General features: G+C 55.8%; 1 protein-coding gene across 4 annotated transcripts in view; it reads left to right on the top strand.

Annotated features, from left to right (window-relative positions):
* Positions 1-475: 475 nt before the first annotated feature.
* LOC116410852 (ephrin type-B receptor 2) overlaps positions 476-25,341 on the top strand; it is a 51,393-nt gene continuing 26,527 nt past the window's right edge. The window contains exons 1-10 of one of the 4 annotated variants that reach the window (XM_031902062.1): positions 476-661; positions 2,807-3,142; positions 9,298-9,422; positions 10,919-11,081; positions 11,500-11,608; positions 11,756-11,871; positions 14,163-14,285; positions 14,635-14,882; positions 19,257-19,472; positions 23,212-23,361. In XM_031902062.1, the coding sequence (XP_031757922.1) occupies positions 520-661; positions 2,807-3,142; positions 9,298-9,422; positions 10,919-11,081; positions 11,500-11,608; positions 11,756-11,871; positions 14,163-14,285; positions 14,635-14,882; positions 19,257-19,472; positions 23,212-23,361 (1,728 nt within the window). In that variant the 5' untranslated portion in view covers positions 476-519. The remainder of the gene's footprint in view (positions 662-2,806; positions 3,143-9,297; positions 9,423-10,918; positions 11,082-11,499; positions 11,609-11,755; positions 11,872-14,162; positions 14,286-14,634; positions 14,883-19,256; positions 19,473-23,211; positions 23,362-25,341) is intronic. The other 3 variants (XM_031902065.1, XM_031902063.1, XM_031902064.1) reach the window with 3 other exon arrangements.

The raw sequence follows: 25,341 nt of genomic DNA, 5'->3' as shown, positions 1-25,341 counted from the left end.
TGCCCAGAACATTCCCTCTCTGTATATTTGTATTTATACATATGGGTAGGAGGTGCCATAGTGTTTCCCTTAGACAGTACAGTATGGGGGTACAGCTTATTGTGTGCCCAGAACATTCCCTCTCTGTATATTTGTATTTATACATATGGGAGGGAGCTGCCATGTTGCGGGGTTAGTAGGGCTTAGAGTAGAAGGGAAGGAGAGGGAATAGCCGCTGGCCGGTACGCGGCCGGTTGGTTGGGCACAGGGCTGTGTGGATGAGCAGATGGGGGATGACATTGTGCCATATGGGTGACCATATGGAGGGGGTAGGGCAGGGCTGACCCACATTACATGACACCCTGGGGTGGGGCAGTTGCCAGGTCAGGCACTATTAGGAACCAGCTAGGGGTTGCTAGGGAGACACTGACCCCATCAATCACACACTGAGGGAAGAGCCAATCACAGAGAAGGCTGAGCTCCCAGGACAGAAGGTTCTGATTACTGTTTCTCTCCCCCCCCCCAGCCTGTCCCAGTGGGATGTTCAAGGCCAATCAAGGGGATGACAACTGCCTCCATTGTCCAATCAACAGCCGCACCACCTCAGAAGGGGCCACCAACTGCGTGTGCCGGACTGGGTACTACCGGTCCGACTCCGACCCAATGCAGATGCCCTGCACCAGTAAGTTCCTCTCCAGCAAGGTACCAGAACTCTTTATATGTCTATCTGGTACCAGAACTCTATGTGGGCCTATATGGTACCAGAACTCTATATGGTACCAGAACTCTATATGGGTTTATATGGTACCAGAACTCTATGTGGGCCTATATGGTACCAGAACTCTATATGGTACCAGAACTCTATATGGGTTTATATGGTACCAGAACTCTATATGGGTTTATATGGTACCAGAACTCTATGTGGGCCTATATGGTACCAGAACTCTATATGGGTTTATATGGTACCAGAACTCTATATGGGTTTATATGGTACCAGAACTCTATGTGGGCCTATATGGTACCAGAACTCTATATGAGTTTATATGGTACCAGAACTCTATATGAGTTTATATGGTACCAGAACTCTATATGGTACCAGAACTCTATATGGGTTTATATGGTACCAGAACTCTATATGGTACCAGAACTCTATATGGGTTTATATGGTACCAGAACTCTATATGGGTTTATATGGTACCAGAACTCTATGTGGGCCTATATGGTACCAGAACTCTATATGAGTTTATATGGTACCAGAACTCTATATGAGTTTATATGGTACCAGAACTCTATATGAGTTTATATGGTACCAGAACTCTATATGAGTTTATACGGTACCAGAACTCTATATGGGTTTATACAGTACCAGAACTCTATATGGGTTTATATGGTACCAGAACTCTATATGGGCCTATATGGTACCAGATCTCTCTATGGGCTCTTATATGTTTTTTAATATGGAACCAAGAGTTCTGATACGGTACCAGACATGAATATGAAGAGATGATTGGCTGTAGGAATTGGGTACAGAGGGCACTCCCATTGGTAGGTTGGGGGGGCAGAAGGTACCAGCTGGTGCCTTTTGGTGCCAAGTTCCCACCAGTGTCTCTACTACTCATCCCCTGTCTCTACTACTCATCCTGTGTCTCTACTACTCATCCTGTGTCTCTACTATTCATCCTGTGTCTCTACTACTCATTCCGTGTCTCTACTACTCATCCCCTGTCTCTACTGCTCATCCCCTGTCTCTACTGCTCATCCCCTGTCTCTACTTCTCATCCCCTGTCTCTACTACTCATCCCCTGTCTCTACTACTCATCCCGTGTCTCTACTACTCATCCCGTGTCTCTACTACTCATCCCGTGTCTCTACTACTCATCCCCTGTCTCTACTACTCATCCCGTGTCTCTACTACTCATCCCCTGTCTCTACTACTCATCCCGTGTCTCTACTACTCATCCTGTGTCTCTACTACTCATCCCCTGTCTCTACTACTCATCCCCTGTCTCTACTGCTCATCCCGTGTCTCTACTGCTCATCCCGTGTCTCTACTGCTCATCCCGTGTCTCTACTGCTCATCCCGTGTCTCTACTGCTCATCCCGTGTCTCTACTGCTCATCCCGTGTCTCTACTACTCATCCCGTGTCTCTACTACTCATCCCCTGTCTCTACTGCTCATCCCGTGTCTCTACTACTCATCCCGTGTCTCTACTACTCATCCCGTGTCTCTACTGCTCATCCCGTGTCTCTACTACTCATCCCGTGTCTCTACTACTCATCCCGTGTCTCTACTGCTCATCCCGTGTCTCTACTGCTCATCCCGTGTCTCTACTACTCATCCCGTGTCTCTACTACTCATCCCGTGTCTCTACTGCTCATCCCGTGTCTCTACTGCTCATCCCGTGTCTCTACTACTCATCCCGTGTCTCTACTACTCATCCCGTGTCTCTACTACTCATCCCGTGTCTCTACTGCTCATCCCGTGTCTCTACTACTCATCCCGTGTCTCTACTACTCATCCTGTGTCTCTACTGCTCATCCCGTGTCTCTACTACTCATCCCATGTCTCTACTACTAATCCCGTGTCTCTACTACTGTTTTGGGGGGGTGCTGGGAGTTGTAGTTTTACAGAAGCTCTAGTGGCTGGAAGTGGTACTGCAATGGACCATCTATAAAGCTGCGCTTCAGTACCAGGAATGATGGATCTCCCAGAACTGGCGGAACCCGCTGCTCCGTTATGGAGTTCTACCCCTTATTTACCATCAGTTGCCCTTTAATTGCCCCCAGACCCGATTGTTATGTGACATTTTCTCTTTGCCCCTCGCAGCGATCCCGTCTGCCCCCCAGAATGTCATCTCCAGTGTGAATGAGACCTCCCTGATGCTGGAATGGGCTCCCCCCAGAGATTCGGGGGGCAGAGAAGACCTGGTGTACAATATCATCTGCAAGAGCTGCGGTTCGGGCCGGGGAGCTTGCACTCGTTGTGGAGATAATGTGCAGTTTGCCCCACGCCAGCTGGGCCTGACAGAACCGCGGGTTTATATCAGCGACCTGTTGGCGCACACCCAGTACACATTCGAGGTCCAGGCGGTTAATGGGGTCACCGACCAGAGCCCCTACTCACCCCATTTTGCCTCCGTCAATATCACCACCAACCAAGCAGGTAAGTGCCCCCCTGGCACCACATCTGCCCCCTGGGGGCACCTCCTCTCTGTATTGTCCAACTGCTTTGCCCTCCTCCCAGGTCTGAACTGGTGCTCTGTGCCCGGGGCCTTAATTTGTTGGCAGGTCTCATTGCTCGGGGGCCTGGTGCCCAGTGGGCTAGTAGCCACGGCTTGGGGATCCCACTCCTCACCCACCAACCTCCACATAAACCTAGACGGCCAATAAATGTACAGTATGTTGCTAGCAAATCCAGCCAATGAGAAGCATCACTGGCCAGTCAAGATATATAACTAGCCAGTCCGGCCAAGGAGATGTATAACTAGCCAGTCCGGCCAAGGAGATATATAACTAGCCAGTCCGGCCAAGGAGATGTATAACTAGCCAGTCCGGCCAAGGAGATATATAACTAGCCAGTCCGGCCAAGGAGATATATAACTAGCCAGTCCGGCCAAGGAGATGTATAACTAGCCAGTCCGGCCAAGGAGATGTATAACTAGCCAGTCCGGCCAAGGAGATATATAACTAGCCAGTCTGGCCTAGGAGATATATAACTAGCCAGTCTGGCCAAGGAGATATATAACTAGCCAGTCCGGCCAAGGAGATGCATAACTAGCCAATCAGGCAAGGAGATGTATAACTAGCCAGTTCAGCCAATGAGATTAAGCTGTGTAGCTAGAAGGTACTGAGCCCCACTGCCCCTGTAACTTTGGGAGTGAAACCCTGTTTATAACCTATACTAAAACAAGTCACTGAGCCACTGGGCCCCCAGCAGTTAAAGGGTCAGATTGCTCTATAGTGAGGTACCTGTGCCCATACAGTGCCAGCCTTGGCTCCCAGCCCTCTGCCCCTTCCCTCTGTGGTTTTGTGCTTTTGCTTTAGGTGCCCATTCATTAGCCCTAACCCAGCTGCCTGCCCCCCCCCCCCCCGCCCCCCCCCCCCCACCCCACCCCCCCCCGCTCCCCCCCCCCCCCCCCCCCACTCATTAGCAATGGAATTCTGCTGCCCACATTCCTGACCCCCCGGCAGCTCATTCACATGAGAATTACAGGCTGGGGTCCGTTCAGGCTCAGAGGACATTGGGGAGCGAGAGATGGGGTTGGACTGGCCAATAGAGTGTATCAATTGGCATTATTTGTACCACGTGGTTCTACTCTAGCATGAGTTATGCCCCAAGCCTACCATTCTAGAACTGCCCCATGCCATTAAGTGAATTGAGAATTTGGAGAGAGAGAGAGAATTGGGAATAAGGAGAGAGAGAATTGGGAATAGGAAAAGAGAGAATTGGGAATAGGGAAAGAGAGAATTGGAAATATGGAAAGAGATAATTGGGAATATGGAGAGAGAGAATTGGGAATATGGAGAGAGAGATTTTGGTATATGGAAAGAGAGAGAATTGGGAATATTGGAGAGAGAGAATTGGGAATATGGAAAGAGAGAGAATTGGGAATATGGAAAGAGAGAATTGGGAATATGGAGAGAGAGAGAATTTGGAATATGGAAAGAGAATTGGGAATATGGAGAGAGAGAATTAGGAATATGGAGAGAGAGAATTGGGAATATGGAAAGAGAGAGAATTGGGAATATGGAAAGAGAGAATTGGGAATATGGAAAGAGAGAGAATTGGGAATATGGAAAGAGAGAGAATTGAGAATATGGATGAGAGAGAATTGGGAATATGGAGAGAGAGAGAATTGGGAATATGGAAAGAGAGAGAATTGAGAATATGGAGAGAGAGAATTGGGAATATGGAAAGAGAGAGAATTGAGAATATGGAGAGAGAGAATTGGGAATATGGAGAGAGAGAGAGAGAGAGAGAGAGAGAGAATTGTGAATATGGAAAGAGAGAAAATTGGGAATATGGAAAGAGAATTGGGAATAGGGAAAGAGAGAATTGGGAATAGGGAAAGAGAGAATTGGGAATATGGAGAGAGAATTGGGAATATGGAGAGAGGGAGAATTGGGAATATGGAGAGAGAGAGAATTTGGAATATGAAAAGAGAATTGGGAATATGGAAAGAGAGAATTGGGAATATGGAAAAAGAGAGAATTGGGAATATGGAGAGAGAGAGAGAATTGAGAATATGGAAAGAGAGAGAATTGGGAATATGGAGAGAGAGAGAATTGGGAATATGGAAAGAGAGAGAATTTGGAATATGGAAAGAGAATTGGGAATATGGAGAGAGAATTGGGAATATGGAGAGAGAATTGAGAATATGGAGAGAGAATTTGGAATATGGAGAGAGAATTGGGAATAGGGAAAGAGAGAATTGGGAATATGGAGAGAGAATTGGGAATATGGAGAGAGAATTGGGAATAGGGAAAGAGAGAATTGGGAATATGGAGAGAGAATTGGGAATATGGAGAGAGAATTGAGAATATGGAGAGAGAATTTGGAATATGGAGAGAGAATTGGGAATAGGGAAAGAGAGAATTGGGAATATGGAGAGAGAATTGGGAATATGGAAAGAGAATTGGGAATATGCCCCATTACACTGACCAATGGAGCCAATAGAAACTACCTAGTGGGGAAGGGGCCAAAACAGGCAGAGAGGATCTTGGGAGAAACCTGAGAAAGGGGGCGGCTGGGTATCTCCGTGAGCTTGGAGATGGGGTGATGGTGGAAATGAGCCGTCGGGCGCAGCTTGACTCCAGGGCATATGTTCTGCCCCTCGGAATCCCACGTAACACTGCTGCTAATGCCCCATATGTTAGTGGGAAGCACAAAAGCCCCCCTGCCCTACATTCTGCCACTGAATCCAACTGCACAGAGGAAGGAGTGCGGGGGGGTCGGAGAGATTTCTGTTATTCATGCGGAAAATGTGGCTCCGAGGCACCGTCCGTTCCCCGTCCGACACTAATCAGGGGCAGGTGAGGGGGCAACACCTGCAGTGACTCCCCCTGATTAGTCAGTGACAGGGGCAAATCAGCCACGAACTGCCCCAGGCCCCTCGCACACAGACAGACACGGGGGGCAGAGATGAGGGCAGAGGGGGACAGCTGGGGGCATTGGGCTGTGTGGGAACTCATTCCTTTAGATACTGATACAAACACCTTAGCAGTGTGATTGGGGGCGCTGTGTCCCCGGGGCCCCCCTGCAGCCGGAGCCCCCTGGTGCCTCACAGCGTAACTAGCGGCTCCTTAACTAGATTGCACCGTGGCGCCGGGGATTTAAACCAATTTTCCGGGTTTGATGCTTGGGGAGTTACTCATGTTGCCGGAACAATGGAATTTTCCACGCTGATTCCCAAGGAATTCCTTCTGATCCCAGAAAGAGAATCCAAGGAGAAGTGTGTGCTGGGGGGGAACGTTCTACCCACTATGGGCGCCCCCACCAGTGGGACTGGAAACAGCTTCATATACACCATATAGATTGCTTGGCCGCCCCAACTGGGAAAGACTGGGCTGTAGGGTGCCCGGTCGCCCCAATAGAAGGAAAGACTGGGCTGTAGGGTGCCCGGACACCCCAATAGAAGGAAAGACTGGGCTGTAGGGTGCCCAGATGCCCCAATAGAAGGAAAGACTGGGCTGTAGGGTGCCCTGTGCCCCAATAGAAGGAAAGACTGGGCTGTAGGGTGCCCGGATTTCCCAATAGAAGGAAAGACTGGGCTGTAGGGTGCCCGGACACCCCAATAGAAGGAAAGACTGGGCTGTAGGGTGTCCGGTCGCCCCAATAGAAGGAAAGACTGGGCTGTAGGGTGTCCGGTCGCCCAACTAGAAGAAAAGACTGGGCTGTAGGGTGTCCGGACACCCCAATAGAAGGAAAGACTGGGCTGTAGGTGTCCGGTCACCCAATAGAAGGAAAGACTGGGCTGTAGGGTGCCCGACGTCCCAATAGAAAGGAAAGACTGGGCTGTAGGGTGTCCGGATGTCCCAATAGAAGGAAAGACTGGGCTGTAGGGTGCCCGGACCCAAAGAAGGAAAGCTGGGGCTGTAGGGTGTCCGGTCACCCCAATAGAAGGAAAGACTGGGCTGTAGGGTGTCCGGTCACCCCAATAGAAGGAAAGACTGGGCTGTAGGGTGTCCGGATGTCCCAATAGAAGGAAAGACTGGGCTGTAGGGTGCCCGGACACCCCAATAGAAGGAAAGACTGGGCTGTAGGGTGTCCGGATGTCCCAATAGAAGGAAAGACTGGGCTGTAGGGTGCCCGGACACCCCAATAGAAGGAAAGACTGGGCTGTAGGGTGTCCGGTCACCCAATAGAAGGAAAGACTGGGCTGTAGGGTGTCCGGATGTCCAATAGAAGGAAAGACTGGGCTGTAAGGGTGCCCGGACACCCCAATAGAAGGAAAGACTGGGCTGTAGGGTGGTCCGGTCACCCCAATAGAAGGAAAAAACTGGGCTGTAGGGTGTCCGGTCACCCCAATAGAAGGAAAGACTGGGCTGTAGGGTGCCTGGATGCCCCAATAGAAGGAAAGACTGGGCTGTAGGGTGCCCGGACGTCCCAATAGAAGGAAAGACTGGGCTGTAGGGTGCCCGGTCACCCCAATAGAAGGAAAGACTGGGCTGTAGGGTGCCCGGACGTCCCAATAGAAGGAAAGACTGGGCTGTAGGGTGCCCGGGTGCCCCAATAGAAGGAAAGACTGGGCTGTAGGGTGCCCGGACGCCCCAATAGAAGGAAAGACTGGGCTGTAGGGTGCCCGGTCGCCCCAATAGAAGGAAAGACTGGGCTGTAGGGTGCCCGGACGTCCCAATAGAAGAAGACTGGGCTGTAGGGTGCCCGTCGCCCCAATAGAAGGAAAGACTGGGCTGTAGGTGGCCCGGACGCCCCAATAGAAGGAAAGACTGGGCTGTAGGGTGCTGGGTGCCAATAGAAGGAAAGACTGGGCTTAGGGTGCCCGGATTTCCCAATAGAAGGAAAGACTGGGCTGTAGGGTGCCCGGACGTCCCAATAGAAGGAAAGACTGGGCTGTAGGGTGCCCGGATTTCCCAATAGAAGGAAAGACTGGGCTGTAGGGTGCCTGGGTGCCCCAATAGAAGGAAAGACTGGGCTGTAGGGTGCCCGGATTTCCCAATAGAAGGAAAGACTGGGCTGTAGGGTGCCCGGATTTCCCAATAGAAGGAAAGACTGGGCTGTAGGGTGCCTGGATGCCCCAATAGAAGGAAAGACTGGGCTGTAGGGTGCCCGGTCGCCCCAATAGAAGGAAAGACTGGGCTGTAGGGTGTCCGGTCGCCCCAATAGAAGGAAAGACTGGGCTGTAGGGTGTCCGGACACCCCAATAGAAGGAAAGACTGGGCTGTAGGGTGTCCGGTCACCCCAATAGAAGGAAAGACTGGGCTGTAGGGTGCCCGGTCGCCCCAATAGAAGGAAAGACTGGGCTGTAGGGTGTCCGGACACCCCAATAGAAGGAAAGACTGGGCTGTAGGGTGTCCGGTCACCCCAATAGAAGGAAAGACTGGGCTGTAGGGTGCCCGGACGTCCCAATAGAAGGAAAGACTGGGCTGTAGGGTGTCCGGATGTCCCAATAGAAGGAAAGACTGGGCTGTAGGGTGCCCGGACACCCCAATAGAAGGAAAGACTGGGCTGTAGGGTGTCCGGTCACCCCAATAGAAGGAAAGACTGGGCTGTAGGGTGTCCGGTCACCCCAATAGAAGGAAAGACTGGGCTGTAGGGTGCCTGGATGCCCCAATAGAAGGAAAGACTGGGCTGTAGGGTGCCTGGATGCCCCAATAGAAGGAAAGACTGGGCTGTAGGGTGCCCGGATGCCCCAATAGAAGGAAAGACTGGGCTGTAGGGTGCCCGGACGCCCCAATAGAAGGAAAGACTGGGCTGTAGGGTGTCCGGACGCCCCAATAGAAGGAAAGACTGGGCTGTAGGGTGCCCGGACGTCCCAATAGAAGGAAAGACTGGGCTGTAGGGTGCCCGGTCACCCCAATAGAAGGAAAGACTGGGCTGTAGGGTGCCCGGACGCCCCAAATGAAGGAAAGACTGGGCTGTAGGGTGCCCGGACACCCCAATAGAAGGAAAGACTGGGCTGTAGGGTGCCCGGACGTCCCAATAGAAGGAAAGACTGGGCTGTAGGGTGCCCGGACACCCCAATAGAAGGAAAGACTGGGCTGTAGGGTGCCCGGACGTCCCAATAGAAGGAAAGACTGGGCTGTAGGGTGCCTGGATGTCCCATGACCCTAAATCTCTTGTTTCTTCCCCCCTTGCAGCGCCATCAAGTGTTTCCATCATGCACCTTGTCAGCCGCACAGTGGACAGCATCACCCTGTCTTGGTCCCAACCCGACCAGCCCAACGGAGTCATTCTGGACTATGAGCTCCTCTATTATGAAAAGGTACGTTGGGCACTGGATTCACTGGGAACTCACCTCAGTTATTCATTGGTGGGGAGGAAATGGTGGGGAGGAAAGGGGATCTCACCATCAGCATAGGAAGGGGTTCCTTACTGTAAGGGCAGTCAGGTTATGGGGTTCCCTACCAAGAGAGGGGAATGTGTGATACATTGGGGGTGGGGAGGAAAGGGGATCTCACCATCAGCATAGGAAGGGGTTCCTTACTGTAAGGGCAGTCAGGTTATGGATTCCCTACCCAGAGAGGGGGAATGAGTGATACATTGGGGGTGGGGGGAAAGGAGATCTCACCATCAGCATAGGAAGGGGTTCCTTACTGTAAGGGCAGTCAGGTTATGGGGTTCCCTACCCAGAGAGGGGAAATGAGTGATACATTGGGGGTGGGGAGGAAGTATAGATCTCACCATCAGCATAGGAAGGGGTTCCTTACTGTAAGGGCAGTCAGGTTATGGGTTCCCCTACCCAGAGAGGGGGAATGAGTGATACATTGGTGGTGGGGAGGAAAGGAGATCTCACCATCAGCATAGGAAGGGGTTCCTTACTGTAAGGGCAGGCCCTACCAAGTGGGGTTACAGTGAGGGTGGCAGAAGCTAGAGATTTGCCCTGGGAATAGTGGTGTCTGGGTACAACACTCAGCCAAAGTGTGTTCCTGGGGTGGGAGGGCTCTGGCTGCCCTCTGATTGGTGGAGCCCCCCTTACTTCACTGATTGCAATGAATGTGACTGCTCCCCCCCCCCATCTGGCTGTTCTGCCCGACTGCTCACATGATCGATACTGTGTGACAGCGAGTGAGCGCTTATTGGGCGCGGGGCTGTCTCTCACCTGACTGTGACCTGCAGTGGATAACACACCTGTCTCTCCCCGTACCCCCCCCCAGTGAGACCCCCCCCCCGGGGCAGCCAGTTGTGGGAACAAAGCAAAATATTTCATGCAATTCCTGCCCCGGGGCACAACTCTTCTGCCCCCGCCGTGTCAGAGCCACTTCATTCCGCCCAACTGCCCCAGCTTATTATACGTTCTGCCATATTGCCCTGTTATACTGCCCTCAGGGGAACTGTTTTGTTTCCCTTGAACCCCCCCCCCCCCAACACCACCATAAGCTGCAGCCTTTGATAGGCTTAGAGATAGGGAGCAGCTCAGCACACAGAGGGCAGCCATTTCTACTCTGCAGAAACAGGAAGTGCGACAGGAAGTACAACAGGAACAGGAAGTGCAAGATATAACAAAAATCATAGAGATTTTTCAATTAAGACAAATAGGCAAATGTTCATGGGAAGCCCCACCCTCTGTACCCCTGATGTAACCTGTGTGGGAGGTGCCTGTACTGTATGTGGGCGGTGCCTGTACTGTATGTGGGCGGTGCCTGTACTGTATGTGGGCGGTGCCTGTACTGTATGTGGGCGGTGCCTGTACTGTATGTGGGCGGTGCCTGTACTGTATGTGGGCGGGGCATATGAATAGTTTCCCCTTTACTCCTACAGGAGCTGACCGAGCACAACTCGTCAGTAGTGAAAAGCTCCACCAATACGGTCCTGGTGCCAGGCCTGAAGGCGGGCACTATATACGTGTTCCAGGTGCGGGCACGCACGGTGGCAGGCTATGGGCGCTATAGCGGCAAGATGTACTTCCAGACTATGACTGAAGGTCAGTATTGCCCCAGGGGGGCTTTAAGGCATTGGGGGTGCACAAAAGAACATGGCTCCCCCCCATTGGTTCAGAGACAAGGTGATGTGATTGGCTGCCATTTCTGGGAATCCCATTAGTTGGGAATAGAGCTTGCCCATTAGATAAACAACCCCCCCCCCCCCCCCCACAGTGAGACTCCCTGCGCTGCTGCTGGGAGTTGCTTCCAATAACACTGGCCCTCTCCATTACCCAGGGGGTCCCTAAACCCCTGCTGTCCCAGAATCCTTTGCATGATCAAACATGGCTGCCAAGTGATTGCATGTCTCAGGGTGCAGGGAGTTGCTGCCCATAGTAGCGCAGGGTGAGTAAAGACTCCGAGTGGTCTGTGGGGCAGGGAATGGGCAGTGACCCCGGAATGTTCTGTTTGTGCCCCCAGCCGAGTACCAGAGCAGCTTCCAGGAGAAACTCCCTCTCATCATTGGCTCTTCGGCCGCCGGACTGGTCTTCCTCATCGCTCTGGTGGTCATCATCATCGTCTGCAATAGGTACTGTAGCGCAACTACCCCCAGCCGGGGCATTAGCACCATTAGCAAGCCTGGGGATATGAGGCTCACACAGTGGGGGGCTGCGTTTCCCAGGGAGGGTTTGGGGGTGCCAGTGTGGGACCCTAACTAACTGGGCTTTTGTTCCAGAAGGCGGGGCTTCGAGCGGGCCGACTCCGAGTACACGGACAAGCTGCAGCACTATACCAGTGGCCACAGTACGTACCGACTGCCTTCCCCCGGGCTCGGTGCCCGCTCTCTCGTTGGTTCGTTGGTTCTTTTCTTACTGTCACTCTCCATCTGTCACATTCACCCCTCCATCCGCCACCGGGGGGCTCCGTGCTGCCCCCTCCTGCCCAGTCATTGGCCACATCCAATGGAACCTCTGATTGGATTGGAGGGGCTCCAAGCTCCATTCACTCCCCCCTAATTGTTACCTTCGTTAACCTGGTGCTCCTCCCCCATCCATACCCATCAGCCCCACGGCCTGGGGGCAACTGAGCCAGTTGGGGGCCCCGGGCATTCTGTGCTGTTATACAGTGGTTCTTGGCTTTAATAAAGGGGAAGTTCACTTTTAAATGGACATTTAGTAAGTAAAAGGCGGAGCTTTGTACCCGGACAGTATCATTTCTGTATATTCCCTTTACCCACTCTAGCCTGGCACCCCAGCACCCCGACTACCAGCTCCAGCCTTGCACCCCAGCACCCCGACTACCAGCTCCAGCCTTGCACCCCAGCACCCCAACTACCAGCTCCAGCCTTGCACCCCAGCACCCCAACTACCAGCTCCAGCCTTGCACCCCAGCCACCCGACTACCAGCTCCAGCCTTGCACCCCAGCACCCCGACTACCAGCTCCAGCCTTGCACCCCAGCACCCCAACTACCAGCTCCCAGCCTTGCACCCCAGCACCCCAACTTACCAGCTCCAGCCTTGCACCCCAGCACCCCAACTACCAGCTCCAGCCTTGCACCCCAACTACCAGCTCCAGCCTTGCACCCCAGCACCCCGACTACCAGCTCCAGCCTTGCACCCCAACTACCAGCTCCAGCCTTGCACCCCAGCACCCCGACTACCAGCTCCAGCCTTGCACCCCGACTACCAGCTCCAGCCTTGCACCCAGCACCCCGACTACCAGCTCCAGCCCTTGCACCCCAGCACCCCGACTGCCAGCTCCAGCCTTGCCACCCCAGCACCCCAACTACCAGCTCCAGCCTTGCACCCCAGCACCCCGACTGCCAGCTCCAGCCTTGCACCCCAGCACTGCAACTACCAGCTCCAGCCTTGCACCCCAGCACCCTGAGTACCAGGCTCCAGCCTTGCACCCCAGCACCCCAACTACCAGCTCCAGCCTTGCACCCCAGCACCCCAACTACCAGCTCCAGCCTTGCACCCCAGCACCCCAACTACCAGCTCCAGCCTTGCACCCCAGCACCCCAACTACCAGCTCCAGCCTTGCACCCCAGCACCCCAACTACCAGCTCCAGCCTTGCACCCCAGCACCCCAACTACCAGCTCCAGCCTTGCACCCCAGCACCCCAACTACCAGCTCCAGCCTTGCACCCCAGCACCCCAACTACCAGCTCCAGCCTTGTACCCCAGCACCCTGACCACCACCTCCAGCCTTGCACCCCAGCACCCCTATTACCAGCTCCAGCCTTGCACCCCAGCACCCTGACTACCACCTCCAGCCTTGCCACCCCAGCACCCCAACTACCAGCTCCAGCCTTGCACCCCAGCACCCCAACTACCAAGCTCCAGCCTTGCACCCCAGCACCCCAACTACCAGCTCCAGCCTTGCACCCCAGCACCCCAACTACCAGCTCCAGCCTTGCACCCCAGCAACCCGACTACCAGCTCCAGCCTTGCACCCCAGCACCCCAACTACCAGCTCCAGCCTTGCACCCCAGCACCCCAACTACCAGCTCCAGCCTTGCACCCCCAGACAACCCAACTACCAGCTCCAGCCTTGCACCCCAGCACCCCGACTGCCAGCTCCAGCCTTGTACCCCAGCACCCTGACCACCACCTCCAGCCTTGCACCCCAGCACCCCTATTACCAGCTCCAGCCTTGCACCCCAGCACCCTGACTACCACCTCCAGCCTTGCACCCCAGCACCCCAACTACCAGCTCGAGCCTTGCACCCCAGCACCCCAACTACCAGCTCCAGCCTTTGCACCCCAGCACCCCAACTACCAGCTCAGCCTTGCACCCCAGCACCCCGACTACCAGCTCCAGCCTTGCACCCCAGCACCCGACTACCAGCTCCAGCCTTGCACCCCAGCACCCCGATTACCAGCTCCAGCCTTGCACCCCGACTACCACCTCCAGCCTTGCACCCCAGCACCCCGACTACCAGCTCCAGCCTTGCACCCCAGCACCCCAACTACCAGCTCCAGCCTTGCACCCCAGCACCCCAACTACCAGCTCCAGCCTTGCACCCCAGCACCCCAACTACCAGCTCCAGCCTTGCCCCTCACCATTCCCATTATTTGGCACATTCAGCTCTTCCCACCATTAACCCTTCACTCACTCTCCTTTCCTTCTCCAATCACAGTGACTCCTGGGATGAAAATCTACATTGACCCTTTTACTTATGAGGATCCCAATGAGGCCGTGAGGGAGTTTGCTAAGGAGATCGATATTTCCTGCGTGAAGATCGAGCAAGTGATTGGGGCAGGTAAGTGGGTCTACTTGCCCTTTAATCCTCACTGAAATAGGGAATGGGCTCAGTTATGGGGAAAGGCTGGCCCAGTTGGGATTGGTTACACTGGGGAAGGGGCAGTTAAGGGGGGGGTCACTATATATAAATATATAAGGGGGGGCAGTAATGAAATAGAGAAAGTACAGGGAAGAGCAACTAAGCTGATAAAGGGAATGGGCTCAGTTATGGGGAAAGGCTGGCCCAGTTGGGATTGGTTACACTGGGGGGGGGCAGTTAAGGGGGGGGGCACTATATATAAGGGGGGGGGCAGTAATGTTGGGGTCCCAGTGAATAACGGGGGCTGCTCGTGTCTCTCGGGGTGCAGGGGAGTTCGGGGAAGTTTGCAGTGGGCACTTGAAGCTGCCAGGAAAGAGGGAGATCTTTGTGGCCATTAAGACGCTGAAGTCGGGGTACACGGAGAAACAGAGGCGGGACTTCCTGAGTGAAGCGAGCATCATGGGACAGTTTGATCACCCCAATGTCATTCACCTGGAAGGGGTCGTCACCAAGAGCTCCCCGGTCATGATCATCACTGAGTTTATGGAAAATGGATCCCTGGATTCCTTCTTGCGGGTACTGTCTGGGTTCTACCAACTACGGGCACAGACTGGCATAGCCAGCATTAGGGGCACAGACTGGGGATACCCGGCATTAGGGGCACAGACTGGTGATACCCGGCATTAGGGGCACAGACTGGGGATACCCGGCATTAGGGGCACAGACTGGGGATACCCGGCATTAGGGGCACAGACTGGGGATACCCGGCATTAGGGGCACAGACTGGGGATACCCGGCATTAGGGCACAGACTGGGGATACCCAGGCATTAGGGGCACAGACTGGGGATACCGGCGATTAGCGGGCCACAGACTGCGGGATACCCGGCATTAGGGGCACAGACTGGGGATACCCGGCATTAGGGGCACAGACTGGGATACCCGGCATAGCGGGCACAGAACTGGGATACCCGGCATTAGGGGGCACAGACTGGGGATACCCGGCATTAGGGGCACAGACTGGGGATACCCGGCATTAGGGACACAGACTGGGATACCCGGCATTAGGGACACCAGACTGGGGATACCGGCATTAGGGCACAGACTGGGGATACCCGGCATTAGGGGCACAGACTGGGGATACCCGGCATTAGGGGCACAGACTGGGGATACCCGGCATTAGGGGCACAGACTGGGGATACCCGGCATTAGGGGCACAGACTGGGGATACCCGGCATTAGGGGCACAGACTGGGGATACCCGGCATTAGGGGCACAGACTGGGGATACCCGGCATTAGGGGCACAGACTGGGGATACCCGGCATTAGGGCACAGACTGGGGATACCCGGCATTAGGGGCACAGACTGGGGATACCCGGCATTAGGGGCACAGACTGGGATACCCGGCATTAGGGCAACAGACTGGGGATACCCGGCATTAGGGGCACAGACTGGGGATACCCGGCATTAGGGCACAGACTGGGGATACCCGGCATTAGGGGCACAGACTGGGGATACCCGGCATTAGGGGCACAGACTGGGGATACCCGGCATTAGGGGCACAGACTGGGGATACCCGGCATTAGGGGCACAGACTGGGGATACCCGGCATTAGGGACACAGACTGGGGATACTCGCATTTAGGACACAGACTTTGGTGAACCCGGCATTAGCGGGCACAGACTGGGGATACCCGGCATTAGGGGCACAGACTGGTGATACCCGGCATTAGGGGCACAGACTGGGATACCCGGCATTAGGGGCACAGACTGGGGATACCCGGCATTAGGGACACAGACTGGGGATACCCGGCATTAGGGCACAGACTGGGGATACCGGCATTAGGCGGGCACAGACTGGGGATACCCGGCATTAGGGACACAGACTGGGGATACCCGGCATTAGCGGGCACAGACTGGGGATACCCGGCATTAGGGACACAGACTGGGGAGTACCGGCATTAGGGACACAGACTGGGATACCCGGCATTAGGGGCACAGACTGGCACAGGGACTGGGATACCCGGCATTAGGGGCACAGACTGGGGATACCCGGCATTAGGGGCACAGACTGGGGATACCCGGCATTAGGGACACAGACTGGGGATACCCGGCATTAGGGGCACAGACTGGGGATACCCGGCATTAGGGACACAGACTGGGGATACCCGGCATTAGGGACACAGACTGGGGATACCCGGCATTAGGGCACAGACTGGGGATACCCGGCATTAGGGGCACAGACTGGGATACCCGGCATTAGGGGCACAGACTGGGGATACCGGCATTAGGGGCACAGACTGGGGATACCCCGATTAGGGGCACAGACTGGGGATACCCGGCATTAGGGCACAGACTGGGGATACCCGGCATTAGGGGCACAGACTGGGGATACCCCGGCATTAGGGGCACAGACTGGTGAAGCCAGCATTAGGGCGCACAGACTGGGGATTACCGGCATTAGGGGCACAGACTGGGGATACCCGGCATTAGGGACACAGACTGGGGATACCCGGCATAGGGGGCACAGACTGGGGATACCCGGCATTAGGGGCACAGACTGGGGATACCCGGCATTAGGGACACAGACTGGGGATACCCGGCATTAGGGACACAGACTGGTGATACCCGGCATTAGGGCACAGACTGGGATACCCGGCATTAGGGGCACAGACTGGGGATACCCGGCATTAGGGGCACAGACTGGGGATACCCGGCATTAGGGGCACAGACTGGGGATACCCGGCATTAGGGACACAGACTGGGGATACCCGGCATTAGGGGCACAGACTGGGGATACCCGGCATTAGGGGCACAGACTGGGGATACCCGGCATTAGGGGCACAGACTGGGGATACCCGGCATTAGGGGCACAGACTGGTGATACCCGGCATTAGGGACACAGACTGGGGATACCCGGCATTAGGGGCACAGACTGGGGATACCCGGCATTAGGGGCACAGACTGGGGATACCCGGCATTAGGGACACAGACTGGGGATACCCGGCATTAGGGGCACAGACTGGTGATACCCGGCATTAGGGGCACAGACTGGGGATACCCGGCATTAGGGGCACAGACTGGGGATACCCGGCATTAGGGGCACAGACTGGTGATACCCGGCATTAGGGGCACAGACTGGGGATACCCGGCATTAGGGGCACAGACTGGGGATACCCGGCATTAGGGGCACAGACTGGGGATACCCGGCATTAGGGGCACAGACTGGGGATACCGGCATTAGGGGCACAGACTGGGGATACCCGGCATTAGGGGCACAGGACTGGGGATACCCGGCATTAGGGGCACAGACTGGGGATACCCGGCATTAAGGGACACAGACTGGGGATACCGGCATTAGGGGCACAGACTGGGGATACCCGGCATTAGGGGCACAGACTGGGGATACCCGGCATTAGGGACACAGACTGGGGATACCCAGCATTAGGGGCACAGACTGGGATACCCGGCATTAGGGGCACAGACTGGGGATACCCGGCATTAGGGGCACAGACTGGGGATACCCGGCATTAGGGGCACAGACTGGGGATACCCGGCATTAGGGGCACAGACTGGGGATACCCGGCATTAGGGCACAGACTGGGATACCCGGCATTAGGGGCACAGACTGGGGATACCCGGCATTAGGGCACGACTGGGGAACCCGGCATTAGGGGCACAGACTGGGGATACCCGGCATTAGGGACACAGACTGGGGATACCCAGCATTAGGGGCACAGACTGGCACAGACTGGGGATACCCGGCATTAGGGACACAGACTGGGGATACCCGGCATTAGGGACACAGACTGGCACAGACTGGGGATACCCGGCATTAGGGACACAGACTGGGGATACCCGGCATTAGGGGCACAGACTGGGGATACCCGGCATTAGGGGCACAGACTGGGGATACCCGGCATTAGGGACACAGACTTGGCACAGACTGGGGATACCCGGCATTAGGGACACAGACTGGTGATACCCGGCATTAGGGGCACAGACTGGGGATACCCGGCATTAGGGGCACAGACTGGTGATACCCGGCATTAGGGGCACAGACTGGGGATATCCGGCATTAGGGGCACAGACTGGGGATACCCGGCATTAGGGGCACAGACTGGGGATACCCGGCATTAGGGGCACAGACTGGGGATACCCGGCATTAGGGGCACAGACTGGGGATACCCGGCATTAGGGACACAGACTGGTGATACCCGGCATTAGGGGCACAGACTGGGGATACCCGGCATTAGGGACACAGACTGGGGATACCCGGCATTAGGGACACAGACTGGGGATACCCGGCATTAGGGGCACAGACTGGCACAGACTGGGGATACCCGGCATTAGGGGCACAGACTGGCACAGACTGGGGATACCCGGCATTAGGGACACAGACTGGGGATACCCGGCATTAGGGACACAGACTGGCACAGACTGGGGATACCCAGCATTAGGGGCACAGACTGGCACAGACTGGGGATACCCGGCATTAGGGACACAGACTGGGGATACCCGGCATTAGGGACACAGACTGGCACAGACTGGGGATACCCGGCATTAGGGGCACAGACTGGGGATACCCGGCATTAGGGGCACAGACTGGGGATACCCGGAATTAGGGGCACAGACTGGTGATACCCGGCATTAGGGGCACAGACTGGGGATACCCGGCATTAGGGGCACAGACTGGGGATACCCGGCATTAGGGGCACAGACTGGGGATACCCGGCATTAGGGGCACAGACTGGGGATACCCGGCATTAGGGGCACAGACTGGCATAGCCAGCATTAAGGGCACAGACTGGGGATACCCGGGCATTAGGGGCACAGACTGGGGATACCCGGCATTAGGGGCACAGACTGGGGATACCCGGCATTAGGGGCACAGACTGGCATTTCTGGTTAGTGCCACACACAGTTAAACATTGTTCCCTCTGTGTTTTTCAGCAAAATGATGGGCAGTTTACAGTGATCCAGCTGGTGGGCATGCTGAGGGGCATAGCGGCGGGCATGAAGTACTTGGCTGATATGAACTACGTGCACCGAGACTTGGCCGCCCGCAACATCCTGGTGAACAGCAACTTGGTGTGTAAAGTGTCCGACTTTGGGCTGTCGCGCTTCCTGGAGGATGATACGTCCGACCCGACCTACACTAGCGCCCTGGTGAGTGTGGCACCGACTGGCACTGCCCCTGTGCCCCCACTCCGCCTCTCATCCTTACTGCCCCACTCACACTCACTAACTCCCCTACCGACTGGCACTGCCCCCTGTGCCCCTCCCTCTGTGTACTCCCCCTCTCATCCTTACTGCCCCACTCACACTCACTAACTCCCCTACTGACTGGCACTGCCCCTGTGCCCCCACTCCGCCTCTCATCCTTACTGCCCCACTCACACTCACTAACTCCCCTACCGACTGGCACTGCCCCTGTGCCCCTCCCTCTGTGTACTCCCCCTCTCATCCTTACTGCCCCACTCACACTCACTAACTCCCCTACCGACTGGCACTGCCCCCTGTGCCCCTCCCTCTGTGTACTCCCCCTCTCATCCTTACTGCCCCACTCACACTCACTAACTCCCCTACCGACTGGCACTGCCCCTGTGCCCCTCCCTCTGTGTACTCCCCCTCTCATCCTTACTGCCCCACTCACACTCACTAACTCCCCTACCGACTGGCACTGCCCCCTGTGCCCCCACTCCCCCTCTCATCCTTACTGCCCCACTCACACTCACTAACTCCCCTACCGACTGGCACTGCCCCCTGTGCCCCTCCCTCTGTGTACTCCCCCTCTCATCCTTACTGCCCCACTCACACTCACTAACTCCCCTACCGACTGGCACTGCCCCCTGTGCCCCTCCCTCTGTGTACTCCCCCTCTCATCCTTACTGTCCCACTCACACTCACTAACTCCCCTACCGACTGGCACTGCCCCCTGTGCCCCTCCCTCTGTGTACTCCCCCTCTCATCCTTACTGTCCCACTCACACTCACTAACTCCCCTACCGACTGGCACTGCCCCCTGTGCCCCTCCCTCTGTGTACTCCCCCTCTCATCCTTACTGCCCCACTCACACTCACTAACTCCCCTACCGACTGGCACTGCCCCCTGTGCCCCCACTCCCCCTCTCATCCTTACTGTCCCACTCACACTCACTAACTCCCCTACCGACTGGCACTGCCCCCTGTGCCCCTCCCTCTGTGTACTCCCCCTCTCATCCTTACTGTCCCACTCACACTCACTAACTCCCCTACCGACTGGCACTGCCCCCTGTGCCCCTCCCTCTGTGTACTCCCCCTCTCATCCTTACTGTCCCACTCACACTCACTAACTCCCCTACTGACTGGCACTGCCCCCTGTGCCCCTCCCTCTGTGTACTCCCCCTCTCATCCTTACTGTCCCACTCACACTCACTAACTCCCCTACCGACTGGCACTGCCCCCTGTGCCCCTCCCTCTGTGTACTCCCCCTCTCATCCTTACTGCCCCACTCACACTCACTAACTCCCCTACCGACTGGCACTGCCCCTGTGCCCCTCCCTTTGTGTACTCCCCCTCTCATCCTTACTGCCCCACTCACACTCACTAACTCCCCTACCGACTGGCACTGCCCCCTGTGCCCCTCCCTCTGTGTACTCCCCCTCTCATCCTTACTGTCCCACTCACACTCACTAACTCCCCTACCGACTGGCACTGCCCCTGTGCCCCTCCCTTGTGTACTCCCCCTCTCATCCTTACTGCCCCACTCACACTCACTAACTCCCCTACCGACTGGCACTGCCCCCTGTGCCCCTCCCTCTGTGTACTCCCCCTCTCATCCTTACTGTCCCACTCACACTCACTAACTCCCCTACCGACTGGCACTGCCCCCTGTGCCCCTCCCTCTGTGTACTCCCCCTCTCATCCTTACTGCCCCACTCACACTCACTAACTCCCCTACCGACTGGCACTGCCCCCTGTGCCCCTCCCTCTGTGTACTCCCCCTCTCATCCTTACTGCCCCACTCACACTCACTAACTCCCCTACCGACTGGCACTGCCCCCTGTGCCCCTCCCTCTGTGTACTCCCCCTCTCATCCTTACTGCCCCACTCACACTCACTAACTCCCCTACCGACTGGCACTGCCCCCTGTGCCCCTCCCTCTGTGTACTCCCCCTCTCATCCTTACTGCCCCACTCACACTCACTAACTCCCCTACCGACTGGCACTGCCCCCTGTGCCCCTCCCTCTGTGTACTCCCCCTCTCATCCTTACTGTCCCACTCACACTCACTAACTCCCCTACCGACTGGCACTGCCCCCTGTGCCCCTCCCTCTGTGTACTCCCCCTCTCATCCTTACTGCCCCACTCACACTCACTAACTCCCCTACCGACTGGCACTGCCCCCTGTGCCCCTCCCTCTGTGTACTCCCCCTCTCATCCTTACTGCCCCACTCACACTCACTAACTCCCCTACCGACTGGCACTGCCCCCTGTGCCCCTCCCTCTGTGTACTCCCCCTCTCATCCTTACTGCCCCACTCACACTCACTAACTCCCCTACCGACTGGCACTGCCCCTGTGCCCCCACTCCCCCTCTCATCCTTACTGCCCCACTCACACTCACTAACTCCCCTACCGACTGGCACTGCCCCTGTGCCCCTCCCTCTGTGTACTCCCCCTCTCATCCTTACTGCCCCACTCACACTCACTAACTCCCTTACTGCCCCACTCACACTCACTCACTCCCTTACTGCCCCACTCACACTCACTCACTCCCTTACTGCCCCACTCACACTCACTCACTCCCTTACTGCCCCACTCACACTCCCTCCCATAACTCCCTGATAATGAGCCAGAACCATGTAGATCCCGGGGGGGGGGGGGGACTGATTGTACTTCTATAAAAGTTAATATAAATCAAAGTGACAAAGTGCCCCTCTCCCCGGCATTTATATGAGAATAATGTTGGCGGTGACAGAACCAGCTAACACCCCCCCCCCCACTCTAATAAATGAGCCACCCCTGCATTCCTCCCATAGACTGATCTGAGGGGCAGGGAGAGCCCATTAGTGCGGGGGGGGGGGCTCCCATAGACTGATCTGAGGGGCAGGGAGAGCCCATTAGTGCGGGGGGGGGCTCCCATAGACTGATCTGAGGGGCAGGGAGAGCCCATTAGTGCGGGGGGGGGGCTCCCATAGACTGATGTGAGGGGCAGGGAGAGCCCATTAGTGCGGGGGGGGGGGCTCCCATAGACTGATCTGAGGGGCAGGGAGAGCCCATTAGTGCGGGGGGGGGCTCCCATAGACTGATGTGAGGGGCAGGGAGAGCCCATTAGTGCGGGGGGGGGGGCTCCCATAGACTGATCTGAGGGGCAGGGAGAGCCCATTAGTGCGGGGGGGGGCTCCCATAGACTGATCTGAGGGGCAGGGAGAGCCCATTAGTGCGGGGGGGGGGCTCCCATAGACTGATGTGAGGGGCAGGGAGAGCCCATTAGTGCGGGGGGGGGGGCTCCCATAGACTGATCTGAGGGGCAGGGAGAGCCCATTAGTGCGGGGGGGGGCTCCCATAGACTGATCTGAGGGGCAGGGAGAGCCCATTAGTGCGGGGGGGGGGGGCTCCCATAGACTGATGTGAGGGGCAGGGAGAGCCCATTAGTGCGGGGGGGGGGGGCTCCCATAGACTGATGTGAGGGGCAGGGAGAGCCCATTAGCGCGGGGGGGGGCTCCCATAGACTGATCTGAGGGGCAGGGAGAGCCCATTAGTGCGGGGGGGGGGGGCTCCCATAGACTGATGTGAGGGGCAGGGAGAGCCCATTAGTGCGCGGGGGGGGGGGGGTGGAGTCTGTAATCAGCTCCCGGCTGCCCCAGGGCGGCGGTGCCTCAGGGGTTTGTAGCCGGCCGGGCACTCGTTACGTTCTCCGTTCCAGGGGGGCAAGATCCCGATCCGATGGACGGCGCCTGAAGCCATTCAGTACCGAAAATTTACCTCGGCCAGTGACGTGTGGAGCTACGGAATAGTCATGTGGGAGGTGATGTCCTATGGGGAGAGGCCTTACTGGGACATGACCAATCAGGACGTGAGTTGTACTTATTGATGAATGGACCAAAGGGATTCTGGGAACAAACCCAGTGGGTGAGCCTTAGCCTATAGGATAAACCCATGGAAATGGGACTTTTCTAAGAGCCTTAAAGGAACAGTAACACCAAAAAATGAAAGTGTATAAAAGTAACTAAAATATAATGTGCTGTTGCCTGCACTGGTAAAAGTTGTGTGTTTACTTCAGAAACCCTACTATAGTTTATATAAATACCCCGCTGTGTAGCCCCGGGGGCAGCCATTCCTGCACTGGTACAGCTGGGGTGTTTGCTACAGAAACCCTACTATAGTTTATATAAATACCCCGCTGTGTAGCCCCGGGGGCAGCCATTCCTGCACTGGTACAGCTGGGGTGTTTGCTACAGAAACCCTACTATAGTTTATATAAATACCCCGCTGTGTAGCCCCGGGGGCAGCCATTCCTGCACTGGTACAGCTGGGGTGTTTGCTACAGTAACCCTACTATAGTTTATATAAATACCCCGCTGTGTAGCCCCGGGGGCAGCCATTCCTGCACTGGTACAGCTGGGGTGTTTGCTACAGAAACCCTACTATAGTTTATATAAATACCCCGCTGTGTAGCCCCGGGGGCAGCCATTCCTGCACTGGTACAGCTGGGGTGTTTGCTACAGAAACCCTACTATAGTTTATATAAATACCCCGCTGTGTAGCCCCGGGGCAGCCATTCCTGCACCGGTACAGCTGGGGTGTTTGCTACAGAAACCCTACTATAGTTTATATAAATACCCCGCTGTGTAGCCCCGGGGGCAGCCATTCCTGCACTGGTACAGCTGGGGTGTTTGCTACAGAAACCCTACTATAGTTTATATAAATACCCCGCTGTGTAGCCCCGGGGGCAGCCATTCCTGCACCGGTACAGCTGGGGTGTTTGCTACAGAAACCCTACTATAGTTTATATAAATACCCCGCTGTGTAGCCCCGGGGGCAGCCATTCCTGCACTGGTACAGCTGGGGTGTTTGCTACAGAAACCCTACTATAGTTTATATAAATACCCCGCTGTGTAGCCCCGGGGGCAGCCATTCCTGCACTGGTACAGCTGGGGTGTTTGCTACAGAAACCCTACTATAGTTTATATAAATACCCCGCTGTGTAGCCCCGGGGCAGCCATTCCTGCACCGGTACAGCTGGGGTGTTTGCTACAGAAACCCTACTATAGTTTATATAAATACCCCGCTGTGTAGCCCCGGGGGCAGCCATTCCTGCACTGGTACAGCTGGGGTGTTTGCTACAGAAACCCTACTATAGTTTATATAAATACCCCGCTGTGTAGCCCGGGGGCAGCCATTCCTGCACTGGTACAGCTGGGGTGTTTGCTACAGAAACCCTACTATAGTTTATATAAATACCCCGCTGTGTAGCCCCGGGGGCAGCCATTCCTGCACCGGTACAGCTGGGGTGTTTGCTACAGAAACCCTACTATAGTTTATATAAATACCCCGCTGTGTAGCCCCGGGGCAGCCATTCAAAGGAGAAAAGGCACAGGTTACATAGCAGATAACAGATAAGTTCTGTAGAATACAATGGTGTTTTATCTGTTATCTGCTATGTAACCTGTGCCTTTTCTCCTTTTTTCCAGCTTGAACGGCTGCCCCCGGGGCTACACAGCGGGGTATTTATATAAACTATAGTAGGGTTTCTGTAGCAAACACCCCAGCTGTACCAGTGCAGGAATGGCTGCCCCCGGGGCTACACAGCGGGGTATTTATATAAACTATAGTAGGGTTTCTGTAGCAAACACCCCAGCTGTACCAGTGCAGGAATGGCTGCCCCCGGGGCTACACAGCGGGGTATTTATATAAACTATAGTAGGGTTTCTGTAGCAAACACCCCAGCTGTACCAGTGCAGGAACGGCTGCCCCCGGGGCTACACAGCGGGGTATTTATATAAACTATAGTAGGGTTTCTGTAGCAAACACCCCAGCTGTACCAGTGCAGGAA

The sequence above is a fragment of the Xenopus tropicalis genome, chromosome 5 (assembly GCF_000004195.4).
Source record: "Xenopus tropicalis strain Nigerian chromosome 5, UCB_Xtro_10.0, whole genome shotgun sequence".
Taxonomy (NCBI): domain Eukaryota; kingdom Metazoa; phylum Chordata; class Amphibia; order Anura; family Pipidae; genus Xenopus; species Xenopus tropicalis.
This window is presented reverse-complemented; position numbering and strand designations above follow the sequence as displayed.